The 25,421-nt window shown below is 44.8% G+C and overlaps 1 protein-coding gene across 14 annotated transcripts in view; it reads right to left on the bottom strand.

The window, feature by feature from the left end:
* The window catches only part of LOC137645970 (protein bric-a-brac 2-like), a 284,612-nt gene that overhangs the window by 195,417 nt on the left and 63,774 nt on the right, over positions 1-25,421 (bottom strand). For all 14 annotated transcript variants that reach the window (XM_068379057.1, XM_068379056.1, XM_068379049.1 and 11 more), the window contains exon 4: positions 13,311-13,544. In XM_068379057.1, the coding sequence (XP_068235158.1) occupies positions 13,311-13,544 (234 nt within the window). The remainder of the gene's footprint in view (positions 1-13,310; positions 13,545-25,421) is intronic.

Raw genomic sequence — 25,421 nt, 5'->3', positions numbered from 1 at the left:
GTAATTCCTGTTGTCCAAGTTGAATACTAAGTACTTCCTTGAAGACAGATGGATTGGGATCTGGAAATATGCGTCCTTTAGGTCCAGTGTGCACATGAAGTCCCGTGGTCTTACCGCTTGTCTGACTGTGTCTTTGACAAACTTGTTCAGAGCTGAGAGGTCGATGACGGACCTCCAGCCGCCAGACGCCTTTTTCACAAGAAAGAGTCGACTTAAGAAGTCTGGAGACTCATCGAGGACTTCTTGGACAGTGCCCTTCTTCAACAGGGTCTGGACTTCTGCCCGGAGGGCTACCCCCTTTGCTGATCCCATGGCAAAGGAGTATATTAACACTGGATTCCTGATCAGGGGAGGGAGAGATGTTGTGAACGGGATGCGATACTATGAACGAATCAGAGATTGTCCAGGGCTCGGCCCTGAGTTGCTTCCACCTGTCCCAGCATTTTTGTAGGCATCCCCCACAGGTCAACAAGCGGTGGGGAATGCCTTTCCTAGCGTTTGTGGCCTTGGCCGCTCCCTCTAGGAAATTTTCCTCCCCTAAAGAACTTTGGTTGGAAAGGGCTTTTTAGACACCATTGTCTTTGCTGCTGTCTTCTTTGTCACGATCTTCATTGGACGGGACTGCTGAGGAGCTGGTGGTTTATAGGGCTTGAATGTCAAAGCCCTATGGAGGAGAGAGTCCTGGTGGTACTTTCTCCATCTCTCAACAGCGTGTTCCACGTCCTTCTGCTCAAACAGAGGTGTCCCCTCTAAAGAAGAGTTCCTGAGCCTGGCGATCTCGGCATTTGGGACCTGTTGGTGGAATCTCTCAGGCACCGCATCTCAACATTTTAGGATGGTGTCTGCCCTTAAGTTTGAGACTTGATGGGCAATAAACTCGGTGGTGCATGTGCCTGGTGCATTCCTTGGAGAAATCCTTGGTTTGAACCAGGATTCACAGGGTACCCAACCACAGATAAAGTCATGAAGTAGCCTGCATGGCATACTTCGTGACCTCATGGTTGAGGAAATGTGCTGCCAAGAATGAGACCTGACAGATGGGGAGCCTCTCTAGAGAGTCCCTTGGCGAGCTCTTCCAGAGAGTGATGGAGAGGAAGAACTGGACGTGGCTTGTCCAAGATCATGAAATACCTCCTCTGCTGGAGGCGAGGAGGTAGGAGAAGCTTGGCGATAGAGCCAGAACGTTGGGAGAAGGAGAGCTCGGAGGGCTGTTGGGCGATCTTAGCCCGGGCACTCTTTAGCCCCTGAGACCAGGGCAGGGCTGAAGTGGTCTTAGAGGGCCTCTGAGTGCTGAAGACACAATCTAAGACTGTCTTTGCCCTCTCATGGGGCTATATCCGGGTCTGGATTCCCGTTGAGTACCCTAATAAGAGTCAAAACCTGCCAGAATGCATGTTCTGACTCTTTCGCCTCCCTCTCCTAAGTGGAACTAGCAGTGAAGTCTCCTTCTTCCACCCCACAGAGCTCCTCTCGGGGTGGGTCGCGGGCATCCCTAGAGTGACTAGTGGCTCCTATAGGCCTGGAGGTCCTTGAAGAGGACTTTGGAAGACTCTTGGAGTCCTCCGATTTCTTCCGAGGAAGGAGGTAGGACTCAAGAGCATCGAAGGCCGGATGGGATCGTCCCTCATGACTTCCGTCGGTGGTAGAGAACTCTCAGTGAGAGGGGAAACTTCCTCCGAAGGTGGGAGGGAGGAAGTTTGGGCCTCGCATGACTCCCCCAGCAGAGGTGAGTTAAGAGAGTGTCCCGCGGGAGAGACAGGAAGGACGGGCCTTGAAGGCCTAACAGGGGTTAGCTTCACCCTAGGGGATGCAATCGCATCTGACACACTTTTCTTCTTCAGGGGTGAAGAAGCCAAAGGTCTGCTGGTGCCGTTTGAAGGGAGGTCAGCAACAAGCGTGATGACATTGCAGGCCCGAAGGCTTGCACTACTGCTCTGACCATGGCACCAAACCAGGGCTGTTTGCTGACAAACGCAGTCGGACAGATCCCCTAAAAGGAAAGGGACCTATGTTCCCTGTGAGGAGTCTCAACCAATGTTGGTAGTGGGTCTGCCTTTGTAGGATGAATCTTCGGGATCCTGAACCCTTCTGTGGAGCCATTCGCCTTCCCCAGTGGTCGCTCTGTAATGCGTTTCCGGGGAGGGGAGTGAGGCGATGGTGACCTGTCACAGTATTTATTGTGCCATCCCTTGCATTTTTAAGCCTTTAGAACCTGTTCCGATGGTTTGTTCAATTGCGCAGGAGCGCACAGGAGCGCTGGTGAGCACTGGCGAGCCGGAAAGCACTTGCACGCACGAGTGATGGCACGCAGTACGATGCTACGCAGGAGAGCGCTGGAGAGCCAGAGAGTGTTGAAGCACGGGAGAGGCCTGGCGCACAGGTGAGCACTGGCACGTAGGAGAGTGCTGGCACACAGGAGACTGCTGGTGCACAGAACAGCGCTTGCGAGTTGAAGAGCGAGGGCGCTGGAGAACAGCGCTGCGCATGAGGGAGCCAACGCGTAGGAGGCCGCAGCTGCGCATGGGAGCGCTGACGAGTTGGCGAGTGCTATAGCGCTGGCAAGCGAGGGTGTGCTGGTGAGCTGGTAAGCGAAGGTGCGCTGGTGAGCTGGTAAGTGAAGGCGTGCTGGCAAGCTGGCAAATGCCGGCAAACAGTAGATCGCTGGGGCATTGGAATGCTCTGGCAAGTAGGCGAGTGCTGAGGCACCGAAGGGCGCTGAAGCGCTGGAGAGGGCTGACGCACTGGCGGGCGATGACGCTATGGAAAGGGTCGACATGCTGAAGGGAGCTGATGAGATGTTGGTGAGAGCTGGTGCACTGGAGAGTGCTGGCAAGCGTTGGGGCGCAGCTAAATGTTTAGAAGGTGAAGCACGAACAGACAGATGATGAATCGGTGACAGGAACGGTGACGGCAGGTCAGCAGGTTGGCGTGAAGGTTGAACTGGAACAGGGATGTGCCCTTTAGAGGGCGAACGTCCCCCGCCGGGGATCGCGAACGTCCCCCGCCGGGGATCGCGAACGTCCCCCGCCGGGGATCGCGAACGTCCCCCGCCGGGGATCGCGAACGTCCCCCGCCGGGGATCGCGAACGTCCCCCGCCGGGGATCGTGAACGATTCACGAAAGAGTCCAGGACCGAAGTCTGAGGACTAGCTGCAGCGTCATCAGGAGAAGGTCCAAGAGCAGGATAAGGTCAAGGGCCAGAAGACGACTGAAGCGGAGGCTCCTCTTCAGGAGACGGCTGCAAGGATGAGGCTGAAGAGCCGAAAAGGCGCATTCTCACCGATGGTGAAGGGCCACCTTTAAGGTGAAGCGGAGGGCAAGCTCTGCATCGAAGACGCCCTCTGGGGGCTGGTGAATCAGCAAACTCTTTAGAAGCAGCAGTCCTCCGCAGAGGAGTCTTTATGAGCGAACTCCCCCGAGGAGAAGAAACACTCGCATGAGAGATGGAAGAAAGACTAAATTCGCCCCTCGAAGGATGAGCTTGAACGGGGGAACAGAGTTGGCAGTAACAGTTGGAGAGTCTGAAGGTGCAAGGGCATCAGCAGTGGCCACAGAAGACGCCTCAGACACTACCACGGCGACACACAACAGAGGATCCACCTCCGAAGTCGACGATGACTGCTCACTAGCATTACGACTGATAAGACGCAGTAAGGAGTCCTTGAAGGGCAGACCCAGAAGCCATAAGGACGACTACACATGTACAAAAAGAGACAGAGACAAAACCTCACCCGGGGGGATAGGAGGGGCCGCTTCGCTAGGGGTAGCAACACCATCTCTTGAGGACCAGGGTTGGCCATAAATTAAAGGGTCTATGCTACTACTCGACAGTCTCCCAGAAGAGACTGAATGAGCAGGAGCTTCGGAGGAAGGTTGAGAAGCAGAAGAAGGTCTTGGGTTTTTCCCCTTTCGAAGAAACCTTCGAAGGAGAAATATCCTGCTCTGACTTCTTCTGATGTCACCCAAATCTTTCCCACTGGGAGGTAGACCACTCCCGAGACTCAATACACCTGTTACCAGTATCACACCATTGACCTCTGCAGGCGGGACAAAGGGTGTGGCGATCGGTGTCCAAGGCCGACATGAAGGTTCCGCAGGGTCGACCTTCGAGTCCCGGGCAAGTATGCATGGTCGCAAAAGTCAACACACACACTAGTGAAAGAAAAAGTACAAACAAAAGCATTAAATGACAGCCCAAATAGGCGAAGGATGAAGAACGTCAACGACCTTACACCATCCAAGCCAAAAGCAAAGTGAGCTAAATCACCGGTATGTGAGCGGGAGCGGTAGCAAGCTAACCCACCCCTAACCCCACTAACTAGCGGAATGGGTAGTTAACACTCGCTAGATCTTAATGGCTCGTCCTTTCAGCGACCCCTAATAAATAGCATACGTTTGTATTCCAGTTATGGAACAAATAACTTTCAGTACAGATGATGTTATTACAAATATTTTACATGTTGCATCCTTAGAAATTCAAAATAAATCAAATCAAGGTGATTTCAAGTCATGTTTTTCATAAACCATTGTTTTGTTTATGTTTCATCGCCAATCATACCACACAAATTAATGCATTGCAAGCATATGAATAGTTTTTAGTAAAAATGCTATTACACTACAAATATTTCCCTTACTGTACCCTCATAAATTCCAGCACATGTCACATTACTAGAAAACTTTTTTTTTGTATTTAGTAAAAAACAACAAACTACTGCTAATGACAGAATGATAATTTATGATAATTTTATGATCGTATGATTATTCTAAACTATTAAAAACAATAATTGTACATTCCATTGCCACTATATTTTTCCTAACTTCAGTTCTATGTCAGTTGAATATTATGCTACCCTAAATGTTATTACTACCATTATTAAGACTACCATATAAATAATTGAAAGGTTAAAGAAAGATAAAGATAAAGGTTATTGAGAATATAACCATAACTCGATATTTATATTTTCTCAGCTGAACTTACATAGAACAAAATTTATTTCATTGATGAAATTGAATTTTTCCGCTAGTAGTCTATTTACAACGAACTTATGCCAATAATATGTAAGGTAAATACGGTTTGGTTACCTTTATTAACAGCTATCATACTGAGGCCTAAGCTTGCCAACTAATAAACATCATTTGGAATTCAAGATGTGATTTTCAGATCGGTCGCATAGATGACCCCCCATTTTCAAAGGACGAATTTTAGGATTTAATGGTAGTCTTATACAAGGAAATATATGGTACCCATTGATTTTTTCATTTCTTAATGTCATATGTAATCTATTTACTAAAAAAGAACAAATAGATCAAATGAATGATGAAACTCCTTTAGCTCATAAAATCATGTGACAAATTTAGAGATAATTTGTATTTTTCCCTATCTAATACAAATCTGGCGTTATTTATATGGATTATCTTTCTGTGTAGCTGGAAGGTAGCCATCAGACTAAAAAGTGCAAGGTAGCAACCCTGTCTAACCACTGTAGTAGGTAGGCAGGGGGTGGCTGGGAGGTACCCAGTCACATATATATATTCAAACCTCGGTGAACTATGTCACTTTTTGATTGCAGGCAGCATTTATTGGGGGACAGGTGATGGCAGGACAATTTGTACAGTAAATAATTCCAGGTTTGTACTAGTTAGGGAAAAATACAAATTATCTTCAAATTTGTCATTTGTCCCCAGACTAACAAACCTTACATTTATGTTAATTTATGTGGATGACTGACTCTTAGGAGGGTGGAAGTCCGACTTCTGGCTAATCGTTGACCCAGGTTTACCTAGTACAGTATTTGAATGTAATTAAGGGAAACCTTGCCACCTCGCACATCAATACCAAATGAGAATGACAGCAGCCTGAGCAACTCAAATAGATGTGAGAGATCCCATATGAATGTCTGGGTAAGAGAATTTTGAGTTTTAAATAAATTCCAAGTAAGACGTTTCCTAATGCTTACCTCGCGGGAAGCAATGAGGACGTGTAAAAGTACATTAATTTATGACTATACTAGGCTAAACAAGGGAAAACGTTATTACCTGCAGAAGTTGAAGCCAGCTTGCAGAAGGACCCATGGCGCTGTACTCCAAAATAGGGGAAGATGAAGAAAGGAAAAGGCCAGGGTAACAAATGCCCTCAACCATCTGCTACTTGTCCAACAAGGAGCCTAAGGTATTCTTAAACTACTTGTTGAGCAGCCACCACAGGACCGATAGTAAATATATCGAGTCTCCTGTGGGTCACGTCTTGTAAATAGTGAGCGGTGAAGGTCGTTTGATGCTCCACACCCCCGCTTATAATACCTGCAACACGGAAAAGTTGTGTTTGAATGCCAGGGAGGTACTGATGCCCCTGACATCATGAGATCTTGGTCTTCGAGCTAGAGGAGGTTAGAGATTCAAAGCACCATCCATAACTTGGCAAATCCTTGCTGACATAGTGTTTTTAGTAATCCTCCTTTTAATCCTTCCTGAGATAAAAAAAAAAAAAAATAAGGATGTTGATTGGGGCCATGTTGCTGCATTACATTTAAGATATCTCAAACTCCTCACTGGACATAGTAACGATCTGGGGCATTGGTTACAGAACGTAGACTTAATCTGAAAGGGCCCAAACCTAGGTTCCAGTACCCCTGGATTTTGAGTCTTTGCAATGAACTCAAGGATGAAGCCGAGTGTCACCTAACCCCCATCCCCATGAATGGGCAATGTTATATGAGAGACCACGACGTTCGCTAACTCTCTTTACTGTGGCTAAAGCGAGTAGGAACGCCTTCTTCAAAGTGAGATTACGATCTGTTGCATGGCATAATGGTTCGTAGGGAGGTCCTTTTAAACACCTCAAAACGTGAACCACGTTATACGGAGGTGGTCTTATCTCCGACTAGGGGCAAGTGATCTCATAACTCCGTACAAGAATAGAAAGCTCCAACGAAGAGGAAATATCTACTCCATTCAGTTTAAAGGAAAGGCTTAAGGCTGAGCAATAGCCTTTCACTGCAAAGACCAAAAGAAGCTTTTCCTCCAGAAGGTATACAAGAAACTCCACCATTGCTGGAATAGTGGCATTGAATGGAAAGATACTGTATTCTACAGAAGGTTGTCCACTTTACCTGATATATGGAAGCAGAGGACTTACGCAAGTAGCTGGACATCCTCTTTGCAACATGTTGCAAAAATCCTCTCAGAGCGGAGATGCTGGATAGTCTCCAGGCGTGAAGCCGAAGAAATGGGACAGTCTTGTGAAAGATGTAATCGTGTGATTGTTTGAGTAGATCTGGTCATGGAGGTAGCTCTCTCGGGATATTATTATTATCATTATTACTTGGTAAGCTACAACACTAGTTGGAAAAGCAGGATACTATAACCCTGAGGGCTTAAACAGGGAAAATAGCCCAGTGAGGAAAGGAAATAAGAAAAACTACAAGAAGTTTAAGAACAATAATAGCACTAAAATAAAACTTTCATATATAAACTATAAAAACTTCAAAATAACAAGAGGAAGAGAGACAAGATAGAATAATGTGCCCGAGTGTACCCTCAAGAAGTTCCAGAAGGTCAAGGAACCATTCTGCATGATGCCATAGCATAGCTACGAGGGTCATCATTGGATTGTTGGATGCTCTGGTTTTGTTGAGCAGTCTTCTCATCAGAAAAAACCGGGGAAATGCATACACGTCGATGTTGTCCCACCGTTGTTGGAATGCATCCTGCTATAGACCCTGAGGGTCTAGGACTGGTGAACAGTATAGTGGGAGCCTGAGGGTCTGGGACTGGTGAATAGTACAGTGGGAGGCTGAAGTTCAGGGACGTTGCAAACAGGTCCAATGTCAGGGAACCCCACAGTCAGGACTTTGTTGGCTATCAGATGATTTAAAGACCATTCGGAGCCCACCATCCGAGTTGCTCTGCTCAAATTGTCTGTGAGCACATTTCTCTCACCTGGAAAAAGGGAGCTGAGGACACCAATGTTCTTCTGAACATCTTAGAATCTCTACTGCAAGATGGCATAAGGGCTCCAAAAAGGTACCGCCTTGTTTGTTTATGTAAGCCACCACTGTGTTGTCGTTCATCAACACCACAGAGTGACCAACTAGCAACTGGTGGAACTGAAGGAGAGCAAGAAAGGCTGCTCTCATTTCCAAGAGGTTTATGTGCTGGTACCTCTCAGACTCTGACCATAGACCTGAGACCATGTGTTGCAGTAAGTGGGAGCCCCATTCTTTCTTTTGTTGCGTCTCTATAGAGCAACAAATCCGGAGAAGGGATGAGAAGATCTTGCCCTTTGCATAGGTTTTCCCGGATGAGATCTTGCCCTTTGCATAGGTTTTCCTCTGTCACCCACCATAGCAGGTCCATCACTTGGTCCTGAGTAATGGGAACTAGAGTGTCCGGGGAGTCTGAGTGTTGGTTCCTCATGGACTTCAGCTACAATCACAGGGATCTGATCGTGAGTTGGCCGTTTAGAACTAGATGGAGCAGGAAGGTTACTTGATCTAAGAGACACAATCACTGTCGGGCTGGTAGATCTTTCCATCTGAGGAAGGGTCTTACCCCTTCTATCAGCCTGTGTACTGTGTCGTCTGATGGAAAGACTTTCAGTTTGCTGGTGTCTATAATCATACCGAGATATACCAGTCTCTGAGATGGAAGCAGTCATGACTTCTTGAGATTTATCATGACACCCAGACTCTGACAAAACTCTAGAAGTATGTCCCAGTGATGGAGAAGGGGTCATCTTTGAGTCTACTAGAATCAGCTAATCATCGAGATATCTGAGAAGACAAATGCCATTCTTTCGTTCTTGTGAACCCAAGATGACACTAGGGCGAACACCTTGGTGAAGACCTGAAGTGCTGTCGTGAGAATGAAGCAAAGAACCTTGAACTGGTATCTTTTATTTTCATGTATGAATCTGAGATACTTCCAAGAAGACGGAAAGATTTGGATCTGGAAGTATACATCCTTGAGATCCAATCTGCACATGAAGTACCTTGGTCTTACAGCCTGAATGACTGTCTGCCGTTTCCATTTCTGAACAGAGTCTGTTGGACAAACTTGTTCAGGGGTGAGAGATCTATAACTGATCTCTGGCCTCTAGACACCCTTTTCACAAGAAAGAGTCGCCTGTAGAAGCCTGGAGACCAGTCCAAGACCTCTTGGCGAGCGCCCTTCTGCAGCATGGTCTGGACTTCGGCCCACAGGCCCAGCTCCTTTATAGATCCCTTCGTAGAGAAGCTTAACGGAATTGGATCCCGAGTCAGAGAAGGGAGAGATTGAATGACGAGACGCGATACCCTACGTTGATCTCCTCAATCGTCCAGGGATTTGACCCCTCTGCCATAGGCATTGCAGCATCCTTCCACTGGTGGTTGGAGATGAGGATTACCATTCCTAGCGGGATTGGACACCTCTGCCACTCCTTTCTTTCCTCTAATGACTTGCTCCCTTTCTGCTCTTTGGATTGAAAGAGACACTTAAACACCTTCGAAGGTCCAGAGGACATAGAAGTCCAGGGATTAGAGGTCTGAGACTGAGTCCTGAAAAGCTGTGAAGGTCTTCCGCAGGACCGGGAAGTCATGGCCCTGTGGGGAGATAATCTTTGGAGGATTTTCTCCACTCGTCAGCTGCCCCCGCTATCTCTTCCGGAACAAAGAGTGAGGTACCCTCGAGAGTGGAATTCATCAGGCACGTTACTTCAACTTTCGGCACCTGCCTATGGAACCTCCCGATGATGGTATCCTGTCGCTTGAGGATGGTGTTCGCCCGCAGGTTGATGGCGTGGTGCGACAGAAACTCGAGTGTACGGGACCCGAAAAGAGGATGGATTCTAAAGACTTCCTTGTGGACTCCTTAGAAAAATCGGAACGCACAGTGTGGCCTAAAGACCTGAACCATAAATCAACCCATGAAGCAGCCTGCATGTCGTACTTCACGCCTCATTCTGTGTTCATGAGCTCAGTTGCCGAAGCGAAGCTCTCAGGGAAGAGAGTTTGAGTTGGGAGAGCTTTAGTGAGAGATTCAACTGAGGGGTCGAGGTCGAGTGTGGTTCACTCCTGATCTCATAGTACTTTCTTTGAAAAATGAAAGGAAGTAGGAGAGACCTAGAAGAGGAACCTGCTCTCAAGGAACTAGAGGTTCCTGCTATCTGGGAGATAGCTTTTCTTCTGGCTGCTGTAAATCCCTTCGATCACAGCAGAGCTGCGCTGGTCTTAGGGGGTCTTTGGGTTCCAAAGAAGTCATCCAAAACCATCTCTTTACCTTCCTGGGAGGTAGTACCAGGATCTGACAGCTTTTCATGGCCCTCACACAAGCTAAGACCTGCCAGAAGGCATGCTACGACTTTCTACGCTCTTGTTCGAAATGGAAGTTTGAACTCGCTGCCCCTGGGAGATATTCCTCATCTGTGTCCAGAGCATCGTCTACCTCCAAGCTCTCATCCATAGTAGCCTGGGGTAGGTCCAAGTCATCAATGTGATCATGAGAGGAACCTGCCTTAGGAGACCTATCCATATCTATCCTATGAGCATCCCTTGCCGTAAATGTTCTTAGGTACTGTTTTAGAGTCCTTCGACTCTTTCCAAGGAGGAGAGTGCTCCTCCAGGATGGAAGGCTTTGGAGGAGCTTGCGATGCCTTTGAAGCACTATTCACAGGAAATAAGGGTTCTTCCTCTGCAGGAGGTTTAGAAACTGGACATTAATCAGGGGGAACTACTTCCATCTGCTGAGGTTGGAAGGGATGAATAAAGATTTCTCTGGACGAGCCAAGATCCCTATTCGTATGAAGCTGGATGAGATCAGCATGAGGTGGAGTGTTGTGTCTCACCTTCCTCTTCTGCCTCCTAGTCATAATTTCCTTAGCCTTGACCGGGGTTAAGGGAAGGCGTTCCAGAGATTGTTCTGCAGTGGAAGGCACCTCACTCTCGGCACTGGATCTTGATGGAGATCTCTGTCTTACTACCTAAAGTAGACTTCCTTCTGGGGTCAAGATCCTGAAGAGACAAACCTGACTCTGAACTCTCTGGAGGAATTCCAAGGGGCAGCCCTGACTTGAGCAAGTTGGGGCTGAAGCGGTAGAGGAGCAACACCCTAGGACTTCTGTAGGGTTGAAACCAATGTATCAAACCAGGAGGGAAACTCGAGTTCTCTCAGAATGTCCGGGGTTTCCTTAGGGAGTAAAGCTGGAGGGGAACGTCTTTTGAAGGCAATGCGAGAGGATGCCTGAGAAGACGTAGAAGACAATCTCTGGACAAATAGGTCTATCGGGACTTATAGGAACCTTAGTAAATTTGTTAGGAGGTTTTTTAAACCCTTCAGGGAAGGGAATTAGCTTACCGCTAGAGGTGGATTCAGCCGAAGGCTTTCCCAATGTCTAAGAATGTAACAATCCCCTATTACTATTATTTCTTATGAAAAAATTATGTTCCGTTAACAAGACCTCTCTAGGAGCATAACCCTCGTGTTAACAGGGAGTTAACTGTACTTTGCCCTCAAGAACAGTAGTGCTCAGGCCTTGATCATGAATGGTCTATTCGTGAACGTGAATGTTCTGATTGTGATTGTGAACGGTGTGAACATCTAGGGGTCTAGATCAAGAAAGTGAGCGCCGGCCTCATGATCGCGAACGTCGCCCTCCTGATCGTGATCGTCGACCACATGATCGGGAAAGTTACCCTCGTGAACGTGAGCGCTGCTCTTGTGATCGAGAACTTCACCCTCGTCAACATGAGCGCTGCCCTCGTGATTGTGAGCGTTGCCCGCGTGATCGTCGCCCTCGTAAACGTGAACGCTGCCCTCGTGATCGTCAGCGTTTCCCTAGTGAACATAAGCGTCACCCTCGTGAACATATGCACCACCCTCGTGAACATAACCGCCACCCTCGTGATCTAGAAAGTAAGCGTCCAGATCTAGACCTAGTGTGTCTAGTTTGTGATCGTGAAGTTCGTGATCGTGAGCTTTTAGCTCATGAATCAGAACGGATCCGAGATTATAATAACCTGCAGTCTCATGAGCGTGAAGCTCTGGAGTTTGAACACCTTCGCGAGGAAGAGCGCCGAGATCATGATGACATTTAATCGCCAAGATGATCTTCGGAATGTCGGGAACGACGTCCTGATGAAGAATGTCCCGAAGGACAAGAAGATGGCGGGTCTCACCCTTGCGAACGGCTGACAGATGGAACGCTGGCCATTTGAAGATCATCATTGCCTGCAGCCAAAGGGAGGTTAGCTTGTGAGCTGGAACCATTCGTGTGGGGAGAGGTAGAAGGCTGAGGGTTAGGAGACGACAAAGTCCCAAGATGGCGAGCAGGTGTGTCGTCAGCAGAAGGCCGTTGTAAGGGCGAACGTGAACAATTGCCTCGCCAAAGCACAGAAGGGCCAGGAGAGGGTGAAAGGTGGCCCTTGCACACATCCAGAGCAAAAGATGTTGAAGGCTGAGGAGAAAGATCCCTCCTAGCACCATGCTAAAGGAGCAGCAGCAACGCTTCCTTCGAAGGGGGAGCCGAAACCCCAAAAAGACAGCCCTGTCTGTAACACATCTGCAAGTGAGAATGGTTCCCCAGCGGGTAGAATTGAAGGTGGTCCATTAGGGGAAGCAACAACACCTACTCGATCAGCCCCCAGAAGAAAGGAAGCGAGGAGGAGCTTCAGGAAGAGATTTTGGCATGTGTGAAGAAGAGGCTCACGGACTCCTCGCCCCGGAGGGAGAAAGATCGCGCTTAGCCTTCTTCTTCCTGTCGCGCCCAAATTTCTCCCACAGAGAAGCAGGCCATTCCGTACCATGCAAGTCGAACATAAGGAATGAGGGTCGGTATCAACCGACAACATGAAGCTACTGCAAGTGGCTCCCTCGCAACCAGGACACATTTGCATTGGAGCGTTGAGGAAGAAGCACAGTCACACCAGTAAAAGAAAAAGCAAACCACATAAGCAAAGTCAATGACAGTCAGTCTTGAGGAGGGGAGAGGAGAGGTCTGCTCTTTACAAGCCAAAAGAAAAAAAGTGACGTAGTTCACCGATGTGGGAGTATATATAGGTGGCTAGGTAGCCCCAGCCACCCCCTGCCTACCCACTACAGTGGTTAGGCATGGTTGTCACCTCGCACTTTTTAGTCAAATGACTACCTTTCAGCAACGTCAAAGATAATCCATATAAATAATTCAAGGTTTGTGACTCTGGGAACAACTACAGAATTGGAATCCAAATTTTTCTCATTTAAAACAGAAGTTGAGTAAAAAGTTTCTTCAATTCATAAAACACAAAAGAAGTTTCATCAGCATAATGATCCCCAAAACAATTAATTCAAAAACTTACCGCCTGCAATCCTGAAGCTCCTGGCATGCCTTGAGGCAAGTGGCTTTCCAGCAGATGAGGCTGGGTTGCTGCAGGAAACTCCCACGCTACACAAGGATTAGAGTAATCTATAGTTTGATTATCGTACTCAATATTAGAATCAGTCTCACAGTACGGTATATTTGCCCCACTTTCCTCATTTCCATCAAACCAGCTCTCATCTTCATCCTTTACTTTAATTTCTTCCACTTTAACCTGGAAAATATGAAAAAGAACCTAATGAGGGTATGAAGAATTACTTGAAAACATTTAGCAAAGACAAAAATAGTAAGACACACTTTGATTTGGATACTTATAAATCATAGCAAAGCAAAGTAAAGTACCACAAACATCACATGTTTTTTATATTTCGTATTTTCTTACCTAGCTGAATGAGAATCTAGTCAACATAACTGTGCTAAGGTACTGAGTGAAGGACAAACCGTGGTTCAATGATGATTGTAAACGTGCTTAATTGGAGAAGCAGGAGGCCTATCATCTTTGGAAGGGTAACAGATCAGATTTGACCTGAAATAACTTGTGACAGGCCGAGAGAGGCTGTGACTCAAAAGGCAAGATGAAAGCAACTGAGTAACTTTATTACAGAACATCGGTTTATATATACATCAAGTGTGAGCAAGAAGGTCATAAAATATAACAAGCTATTTCATGTCAAACCAGCAACCGGTTCTGTTAAGTTAACAGTAAGAAAAACAGACAGGTTGATACAGGTCGCTGTCAGTGCGAGGGAAGAGCGAAGATATAAAGGATAATATATACAAAAAAGAGAAATATTGTTACGATGTACGATTGTGACACACAGTTGGTACATGGCTCTCCCCCCCCCCATAAAAATGACATACTGTACATGTTAAATAGGGCACCCTGATCTAGAGAGGCAAACTGTAGGTGGGTCATCTGGCAGGAGATAAGCAGGTTTTAGACGATCAATGGAGACCTACTCTTCTTTGCAACGAATGTTTAGTAGGAATGCTTTCGGACTGCGTCGGATCACAAGGAAAGATGAAAGCAACTGAGTAACTTTATTACAGAACATCAGTTTATATATATATATCAAGTCTGGGCAAGAAGGTCATAAAATATAACAGGCTATTTCATGTCCAACTGGCAACCGGTTCTGTTAACAGTTAACGGTAAGAAAAACAGACAGGTTGATACAGGTCGCTGTCAGTGCGAGGGAAGAGCGAAGATACAAAGGATATATACAAAAAAGAGAAATGTCTTTACTATGTACGATCGTGTGACACACGGTTGGTACAAACTATACTCAGCTTTTGCTCAGACAGTTTATGCTTCAACTGAAAAGGAATACAATCTAACCATAAAAGAAACATGAATGGGGGTCTACCCTTAAATCTGCACTCTTTGGTGTAGATGCAACAGTTCCTCCTTTTCTTAGACCAAATGGCTTAGTTACTCAATATTCAAAGGAAAAGGCAACCCTTTTGGCTGATGTGTTTGACAGTAAATAGAGTAATGAAAAAAATTGAACTTCCTCATTCCTGTTTTTCTTACAATCTCCCATGTTGTACAGAAATCCCTTGATTGTAGCCAGGAAGTTCGTATGATGGGCCTTGATTTTAGTGCTGCCTTTAACCGTGTTAATCATGAGGCCCTTGTTTTCAAACTAAAACAGTTGGGAGTGGGCAGGTCGTTTCCTAGCATTATTATTGAATTGTTAGGTTATAGATCTCAAAGAGTTGTTGTTAATGGGCACCATAGTGAGTATGGGAATGTGATATCTGATGTTCCACAGGGAAGTGTTCTTGGCCCATTACTTTTCATACAATGTACCCATGACATCTGGTTTGGCCTAGAAAACAAGCTTGTTGCATATGCGGATGATGCTACTCTCTGCATTAATTCCATCCCCTGAATGTAGATCTGGGGTTGCTGAATCGCTTAATAGAGATCTAGATAAATTAAAGCATGGTGCAAATTATGGGGTATGGAGTTGAATCCTAACAAAACTCAAAGAATTATTGTAAGTCAAAAGACAATGGCTCCTCAACATCCGGACCTCAACATTGATAATGTTTCACTAACTTTGTACGATTCTTTTTTTGGGCTTGAGCCATGTCGTCCTGATGGAGGTTCCCTTTGGCCGCTTCCTACTGTATAATATTTCAGCGATTGATATTACAAGAGAACTACTGTCAGGTATCACGGGGTTCTAAACCCCGGAACAACTATCCATAGATGTTGTATATAATCAGGGACGTATCCCAAGATAACCATAGATATCTGCACCCCAAATAGACTTTACCGAGTCTAATCCTCTAAGGGGAAGGATAAGTGAGGAGCCGTTACATATCCTATCACCTTTCGGTCCTTCTATACGACCCTGCCGCTTTTTCCTTTGTTCACAGCTCGACACTAGTGTTTTACATTTTTGTGTGCACTCTTTTCACCTCATTTTGAAGATTTCTTCATATGATGGCTTCCTCTCCTTCATCAAAGTTAAGTACTTACCTCTCTTTGCATTTTGTCTTAGCTGTAAATGTTTTGGATAAATTTTAGCCTTTGTGATAGAGTAAACCTGAGCGCTTGGGCGTCAGGTTTCGTACCTGATTGCCCTTTTTTCGTGTTTTCTTGTTTATTACGTAAGTTTCACGTTAGCTAGTAGTTCTTTCGCATAGCGATGCTTTGGGCTCTATTTTAATTTAGCAGTTACATGGCATTTTTATTATTTACGTTTTTTTAATTCATGTCAGTTTCAGCTAGCCTAAGCCTAGAGACGGTAAGCATTTAGTTGAAGACGAACTCGCCGATGTCGTTTTGGTCTTTAGTTCCGGTTTCGTTGACAGTGATCTTTCCCCTCGAGGGGTTTTTTTACTCAGTTATACTAGTATCTGAACTTTTTGTTAGACTTGTTGGCGTTTCTCTGTATTCTGACCGTTTAGGCTCTTGGCCATCGTGCTACAAGCATCCAAGGTCTTTCAGGGCTAGGAATGCACAGTTTCTGGAGCTCCCCTTTGCAAAGGGTGAGCTCATTTATCTATTTTCAGCCGATTCGCTGGCTGTTATACTACCGTTTCTTTTAGCCTCTGGGATTTTTCTTTTGACTTGTCACATTCAGGCCTAGCCTATCCTTCCACGGTGTTTCGTTGGTCCAATATGCTAAATTCATTCATATTTTCTCATACTGGCTTATGGCAGTTCTATCGTGTTCCCCTTTGCGAAGGGTGAGCTTTTTATTGTCGGTGCGCCGACTACTGTGTTCTGCCGTCTCCTAGCCTCTGAGAATTTTAGATCGATTAGCATTTCTTAACCTTATGTCACTACCCCTTTCTGTGGTGAGTCTTCTGGTTACTGATATCGAACTTAATTCTATATATGATGCCGTGTTTTTGCAATTGTTGTTGTGAGGCCTAGTCCCTTTGGGGTTCTGGCCCTATAGATCCATCCGCATATCCCTTTTTAAAAGACTGACGGCATTGCCGGTACTTATGGCTTTGTCATCTCCGACAGCATTCCTTTTCTTGGGCATACGATAGTGATACGTCACTATCTAAGGAAGTGTGGCCTATAGCGCCACAACCTTTTTTTACGGCATGATGTTTTTGTGGAAACTATTGTCGTTTAACTTTGCTGCCATACTTACCGACACTGCCGTTATTGACGGCAGGTCCAACCCCATTTAGGGGAATGTTCTTATGCCTCTGCTTTAGGGAGAGCCCTGGGAGACGGCAATGCCGTTACCCAAGTGTGCCGTTACTAACGGCAATATTCGTACCATGATGGCATATGTTTTTCTTTCTTGGAGACTGCCTTCTACAAGGGGTGTGCTCTATTATCTGTTGAGTACAATTACAGATCGACATAAAGACCTTACTTCTACTACTTGCGAGGTATCTTTATGTTAGTCAGCCATGGTTAATTGATTCTAACAATTTATCCAGTTCCCTTTAAGGGCATAAATTGGATTTTTCATTCGTATTCTTACAGGCTGGATCCTTTTATAGAGATCCTTCTTGTGAGATTATGGGTTGAAAGTTTAGCCTTTTGTTGCTAAGGCCAGTTGCTCTAATATCGATGCGTCAATATGATATTCTTTTGGGTGGCGTCTTTGTTGCCTACTTACTAGCCCTTTCTCTGCGGAGGTAGAGAAGCTAATGTTTTTGTTGAGCATCCTTGTTTCCCTGCTTAACCGAACATAATTTTTGTGGTTAAGGGTGACATTTTTACTATCGGCTAATTTTTCCTATTCAATGCCATTAACAGGGGTCTGGATATTGTGTTCTTTTCCTCTTACTATTTTATCAATTGCAATCACATGCAACTTGGGGTTTACTTTTCCCCATTTTGTTGATATCATAGAATGCTATTAATCCATTCTTTTCAGCTTGGTAATTCAAAGAGATCATTCTACTGATAAAGTATGTATTTTCTCCTTTCTTCCTACAGGCGGGGTCTTCGAAGGAGATACACTGCTGGGTGCAGATTTGTGCCAGGACCGTGAGGTATCCCTGTGGTCATGATACCTGCAGGACTCGTGCTAAATGCCGGAGAATGAAGGGTCCAGTCTTCTACTGGGACCCTCAGGATTGCAGTGTGTGCAAGGACTTGCATCACTCTGGATGGATATCGAAAGATATCTCTGATGACGACCGGATGTTCTTCCAGTGATCTTTTCATACTTGGGTCACGGGATTTAAGAAAAATGCTGACCCGAAGGTTCCTTACCTTCCATCTACAGAGTGGAAGGATATACTTTTCCCTAAGGAGGCTCCGGACTCGGTATTGGGTTACTGTATTCCCACCCTAGGCCCATACCGACTGTCCAGTTACACGTGGATGAGGCTTTAAGTGCCATGAGCCTCAATCTAGACAATATGTCTACAGTTTCTTCTTTATCTCCAGGCAGAGAATCTGCTCTCCTGTCAACCGTATAATCAGATAACAAACCTCTCCCTCAGGTGGATGATTCTTATCTACCTGAGTTCCACAATAATAGTGTGACCTCTGTGAGAGACTGTTTTTTCTGTTGTTTCAACTGCCATCACCACAGCGGCTTCTATGTCCACAGTTACAACTACATCATCTGTGTTGGGTACAACTCCTGTTTCTGTTCCTCCTCCTTCTCCTGTTGAGCTGGTGGAACCAAAACCACCTAAATTTTCAAGTACTTTGGAACACACGTCCCTTTTGGCGAACATGAAAGCTTTCATGGAATGGACCCAACAATATCAGAGAATAATGTTCAAAGTCTTGCGTGAGGAGATTCAGGCTTTGAAATTTCAAGAGGACCGGAGTAAGGCTGAAGTCTTACCTTCTCAGCTCCCTTTTTGTATGCAACAAAACCCTTGGAGGTATGCAGGTCATGCGATACTTTCAGAGGGTATCCTCCACATTGGACAGGGGTTAGGCTCCAGGCCCATAGCTGATCTGGAATTTTATCCAGATATCGAGGTCTACCCCTCTTACTACGTCAGGTTGGCTGAAGGTGTCCCTTTGAGACACAACGCTATCCCCAAGGAAACGATACTTCTAGAACACATTAAAGCCCAGCACCTGACCGTGAAGGAAATGAAGACAGCAGGGTGTCTAAACACGCAACTAGGTGCCTTAGGTAAAAGGTTAGCCACATTTGTAGCTCCAGACACAATGGTTTTTCCGTTTGCATCAAAAGGTTTTGTGGCGGTAGAAAAGGCCATATGGGAAGGTCTGGGAAGGTATATCTCTTCCAGTCTTGGAAGAATGTAGGCCTGTGTCGCTCGTTCTTCCACATGATGCTGACCATTGGTTGGATGTTCAATTTATCTTTGTGGAAGGAAAATTGGACAAGGATGTAGCCAGTAGACAATTTAACGAAATACTGCCTAGGACTCCTGAACACCTCCTTAAAGCTGAATTGGAAATTAGGGAGAGACTATCGGCTTCGATGTCTCTTCAATGTTTTATTGAAATGATGATTGGGAATTTCATTGATGCCCCAGTTTTTTCCCCTCTTGGCTAAGACCCATTTGGCTACCTTTATGAAGGATCTTTATGACTTCTTTCAGGCTCAAAGAGTCTGTAGGAAAAACTTTCTCGCTTCAGCTACTATACGTCATGAGCCGAAGCGTCTCATTGATGCTTGTATATGGGGGTAAGGATCTTTTTCCCCCAAAATCAGTAAAGCAGGTCTTGGATAAAGCTGCAGTTGAGAATAAGAGCCTATTCCAGAGGTGGGGAATATCTCTGAAGAGAAAATTCACTACTGGGGTCGGACCTCAACCAAAGAGGGTCCGTAAACCAACATATCTCAGGAGGTCTTTCAATCCTTCTCCATCCAGCGTTCCTCAACCGGTGACTTCAGACTCCTGCTTTCAATCCTGGGTATGAGCAGGGGTCACCGTCCTTTCGTTCCCCTATGAGAGAAAGTCGGTAGAAGCCGCTCAGACAGAGGCTGGTCAAGAAGTCGTGGTTTCCGTGGCACCAGAGGAAGTAGAGGTGCACATCTTCAGTCCAAACAATGAGGATACTCCGGTAGGGGGAAGGCTGAAATAGTTCAAGGGGCGATGGGCGTTCAGTCCTTGGGCACAGAGCATCATTTCCAACGGATTGGGTTGGAAGTAAAAGAGACAACCTCCAGAGATCAGGAGATTTTTCCAGAAATCAACAGCTCATCTGGAACAATATGTGCAAGACCTGTTAAGGAAGAGAGTTATACGTTGCACATGATCCAAGAAGTTTCAAGGTCATCTGTTTTGTGCGCCAAAGAAAAATTCGATTATTCCTCTAACTATTCTTGACTTGTCCCGTCTAAACCTGTTCGTTCAATGCGACAGGTTCCGGATGCTGACTATTTCGCAGATACAGACCTTACTACCCCAGGAGGCTTATACCGTCTCTATAGATCTTACCGACGCTTATTGGCATCTTCCGATAGGTCGAGGCTTCTCCCCCTACCTTGGTTTCAGCCGGTAGCAAAAGGCGTATGTATTCTGAACTATGCCATTCGGGCTCAACATAGCTACGAGAATTTTCACGAAGGTTATAGACGCAGTTGTTCAATAGCTTCGGGAAAAAGACCTTCAAGTAGCGGCATACCTGGACGACTGGCTAGTGTGGGCTCCCTCAGTAAGGGAGCGCACAGAAGCAACCTCTCATGTTGTCAAGTTTCTGCAGTCCCTGTGATTCCAGATCAACTTCAAAAAGTCGAGACTGGACCCAGCTCATGTTTTCCAGTGGCTGGGGATTCATTGGAACCTACAGTCTCATACCCTGTCCATACTTCCTTCCAAGAGGAAAGAAATAGAAAAGACAGTCTGGTCTCTAATCAAGTTGGGAAGGACCACCAGGTGATGCCAGGAAAGGGTTCTGGGTTCCTTACACTATGCCTCAGTAACGAGCCCTCTCCTCAAGATCCGGCTCAAGGATGCCAGCAGAGTTTGGAAGCGGAGAGCCTCCACAGCTCTCTGCGACCATAAGAAGACGACCCCGGAGTTACTCCTAAGGCAACTTCGTCCGTGGTCTACTGCCAGAAGTCTTTCGAAGACAATACTGTTGCGCTTTCCTCCTCTGGTAGGGATTCTTCAAACGGACAGCTCATTGGACGGTTGGGAGGTCATACCCCACTCAAGAAAGTGCAAGGCGGTTAATCTCAGAAATTCAAGCAATTCCACATAAATATTCTGGAGGCCATGGCAGTCTTCTTATCCCACAAAAAGTTCACGAAGAACAACATTCACATCCGATTAGTCCTCGACAGCAAAGTAATAGTGCATTGCCTCAACAGGCAAGGGTCAAGGTCTCCCCAAATAAATCATGTAATTTTTGCCATCTTTTCATTGGCTCAGAGGAAAGGATGGCATCTGTCAGCTTCTCACCTTCACAGCGTTCAAAATGTGATGGCAGACTCCCTATCTCGAACACATCCTCTAGAGACGGAATAGTCTCTAGAAGGAAAATCATTCTCTTTTGTGTAGGAGCTAGTCCTGGGTCTTCAAGTGGATCTGTTTGCAACGAGTCTCAACAAGAAACTTCCCAGTTATGTGGCACCAAATATGGATCTAGCGGCAGTGGGCATGGATGTGATGAACCTGGATTGGAATCAGTGGGAGAGGATTTATCTGTTCCCACCCTTCAATCTTCTCATGTAGGCTTTGGACAAGCTTCGTTCGTTCAGGGGGACAGCAGCCCTGATTGCTCCTCTATGACCGAAGAGCAACTGGTACCCCATAGTGACGGTAATGAACCCCAGGTTGGTGCCTTTGCCCAGCCATGAGTCTGTCCCAAGAAGTACAGAGGAAGACGGTCATCATGGAAAACCCCCTTAATCTCATGATTTTTTCGCATCAACCCTAGAATAGAGGTTCAAAATTCAACGTGACAAATTAGCATTTGCAGAAAATTATAAAACTTCCAATACTTCGAATCAGTTTGAAATTTTGTGGAAGAAATGGGTTCGGTACGTGAAAGACAAGAATCCAGATTCTATCACTAAGGATTTTTTTTTTTGGGGGGAGGGGGGTTTGATTGACTTACACGCAAAAGGCCTAGCATCCTCCACGATTTTGTCGTACAAGTCAGCCCTGGCTAGAACCATTTTATATGCTTTTGACATCGATTTTAACTTGGACCTCTTCAACAAAATTCCGAAAGCTTGTGCAAGGTTAAGACCGTCGGCTCCTCAGAAACCGATCTCCTGGTCGTTGGATAAAGTGTTACAATTTGCTTCAGAAATTGACAATCAAACTGCGTCTATATGAGATTTGCCTCAAAAAGTAAATTTTCTAATTGCTATGGCTTCTGGTGCTCGAGTTGGTGAAATTGTGGCCCTCTCTCGGGATGAGGGTCACATTGAATTTACAGACAATGGTGAAGTTAATTTATATCCTGATCCTACCTTTTTGGCTAAAAATGAGCTTCCATCTAAACGATGGGGACCATGGAGAATAGTTCACCTCGTAAGTGATTTCACTCTGTGTCCAGCGCAGTTTTTAAAGACTTATCTTGCCAGAACAAAGAATTTTAAAGGCAGTCAGTTATTTAGGGGTGAAATGGTGGGATCAGAATTGTCTCTGAAACAAGTGAAAGCAAAATTGGCATATTTTATAAGAGCAGACCCGGCTAGTATGCCTTTAGGTCATGACCTTAGGAAAGTGGCTTCCTTGCTTAACTTTTTTCAGCATGTCCTTCGAGGGTTTACAGGCTTATACTGGTTGGAAGTCCACCAGGGTGTTCTTCAAGCATTATACGAAGCAATTGAATGAAATACGTCACTTTGTGGTGGCAGCGGGTAGTGTTATCAAACCTGCTGCAAAGACATAGCCCTCAAGTGCATCCCTGGGCATTCCTCCAGCTTATTTCTTTTAATAAGTAAACTATCGGTTTTTGTTTCATGATCATTAATAATCAATTTAAATTTTAGTTTCATGCTTCAATTTCATTTCTCTGAAATAACGTGTACCTATTTTTCATTACAGTATACCTACTTTAGAACTGGTTAAAATATAGTTCAGATTATGTTTTTAGGTAAAAGACTGTATTTTATTTGGTCATATTTTGCTTGTTTTTTATCATAACCCTTTTCTGAAGTTTTATGACATGTTAAGTAAATTTTCCCCTCATGATAAATAGAGTACAAATATATTGAGGGAGTACAGTTGCGTACATTATATGATCTAAATGATTACCATATCACTTGTAATAATTCTTTGCTCAAAAATTTTGGCAATAAAAGACTGTATACTGTTGGATGCATTTTATTTCTAGTCCTAATTTCTTTCAGTGGCAATAAAATTAGTGTACCATGGTTACTTTCTATCCTTAATGAACTTATACACTTTACTTGTAGATAAGTATTTTGTTCCACACCTTTTACTCACTGAGTTTATGACAATTGTAGTGTTTTTAACATATCACCTTTAATTTGGAATGTTCTTCACCACGGGGGTGGTTGATGGCTGGTCACGGATCTATCCCCTTAGAAGACCATCATACTTGCCAAATACAGATTTATTTTGGTTCAAAATTAAGGTAGAAATTAATACCTATACTTCGTCACACAGACAAGTAGCATCTTTTGGTACAAGGTCTTTTATGCAGTCTCCCATCGAGTATAGATAATTCTCTGGTACACCTCCATCAGGACGACATAGCTCGAGCTCAAAAAAGGGATTAAGACAGAAAAAATCTATTTTTGGGTGAGATGGCCATGTCGTCCTGATGGCCCGCCTGTTACTACATTTTTCTCTCATCCCTTTGCTCGTTGCAGGCTTCTATTTCACAGTAGTTCCGCTGCGATGTGGAATGAAGCAGCAGGGTCGTATGGGAGCACCGAAAGGTGATAGGTGTATAACGGCTCCTCGCTTATCCTTCACCTTAGAGGATTAGACTGGGTTAAGTCTATTCAGGGTGCACATATCTATGGTTATCTTAGGATACGTCCCTGATCATACACGATATCTACTGATAGTCGTTCCGGGAGTTAGAACCCTGCGATACCCGACGGTAACACTCTTGTAATATCAATCGCAGAAATATTACACAGTAGGAAGCTGCCAAAGGGAACTTCCATCAGGACGACATGGCCATCTCACCCAAAACTAGATTTTTCCTACGTCAAAACCCTTTTAAAATTTTAGGTGTGATTCTTGACGGCAAATTTACTTTTGAGACACACATTAGGTCTGTGTCTTCTTCAATTGCACAAAAAATTCTTTTAAGATTTTTGGTGACTAATCTATTCTGGAGAAGTGTTTTTAATTCTTTCATTCTACCTTGATTTGAGTATTGTTCTGTCTGGTCTTCAGCTGGTGATTCTCATCTTAATTAGTTGGACAAAAACTTACGGTCTATTAAATTTCTTATTCCTGATCTAGATATTAATCTTTGGCACTGTCATTCAATTAGTTCATTACGCATGTTGCATAATATTTTCCATAATTCTAACCATCCTTTACATTCAGATCTTCCTGGATAGTTCTTTCCTGTTCGTAATACTAGGCAGGCAGTTAATTCTAATTGTCAGGCCTTCTCCATCATGAGGCTCAATACTACACAGTTCTAGAAGTTTTATTCCAGCTGTGACATTGTGGAATGATCTTTCTAATCAGATAGTTGAATCAGTAGAACTTCAAAAGTTCAAAGTTGCAGCAAATGTTTTTATGTTGAACAGGCTGACATAAGTCTTTTTATAGTTTATAAATGACATATCTGTTTTGACGATGTTACTGTTTTTCGAATGATTTATTCTTAATTTTTTCTCATCATCTATCTATTTCCTTTCTTCACCGAGCTATTTTTCCCAGTTGGAGCCCTTGGGCTTATAGCATCTTGCTTTCCCAACTAGGGTTATAGCTTGGCTAGTAATAATAATAATCATCATCATCATCATAATAATAACAATAATAATAATAATACCTATACAGTACAAATTTTAGTAATTTTAAAGGGGTTAACTCTGGTGAGAGTTGGAAACAGCTGATGAACAAAATTATTTAGGATCTGGCAGCAAGATATGGCATCCCTTACACGGGAGGATAGGCAGCTGATCCTTTAAACAGGAGGACAGGCGCCTGCTCAAAGCAGGGACTTGCTCCAACACAAGCTGCGTTTGCATTAGGAAGTTTTATATTGGTTCTGGGTTAATCAATTTTCCTTTGTGTTCCTTCAGAATGAGAGATGAGTTTCTTCTTTGTGTTCTTTCAGAATGAGTTCTAAGCAAGTGTGTGATGAGAGTAAACCTGTCCTGGTGTTGAAGGGCATGGATTCGCATGCTTTTATGTTCAATGTGTGGACATCAATGGTCATCCAAGTCCCCTTGTGTGTAGGGAGTGGTTGTCCTCCCAATGGGAGAGGTTTCAGAGTATGAAAATGAAAGCTAAGCGAGACTAATCTGTTTTGGCCTCAATGGAGAAGATTAGGTCTCCTCTTCAGAGCCCTGAACTTCCCTTGTTGGATCCTTTGTTGTTAGTTCTTACAGAGGCCTCTATGATGATGGATGACAACAGAATGTTTCTCCAGGTTTATCCTGAAGGTGTAGTTTTTTCTGCCCTGCACATTTGAGGCAGGAGATCCTGCATAACAGGTTGTTCCTCAAACTTCATCTTTATCTCTAATCATTGAGATTGCTCTAACTAA

This window comes from Palaemon carinicauda, chromosome 8, assembly GCF_036898095.1.
Source record: "Palaemon carinicauda isolate YSFRI2023 chromosome 8, ASM3689809v2, whole genome shotgun sequence".
Lineage (NCBI taxonomy): Eukaryota > Metazoa > Arthropoda > Malacostraca > Decapoda > Palaemonidae > Palaemon > Palaemon carinicauda.
The sequence above is the reverse complement of the archived record's forward strand: the minus strand, read 5'-3'. Positions and strand labels throughout refer to the sequence as shown.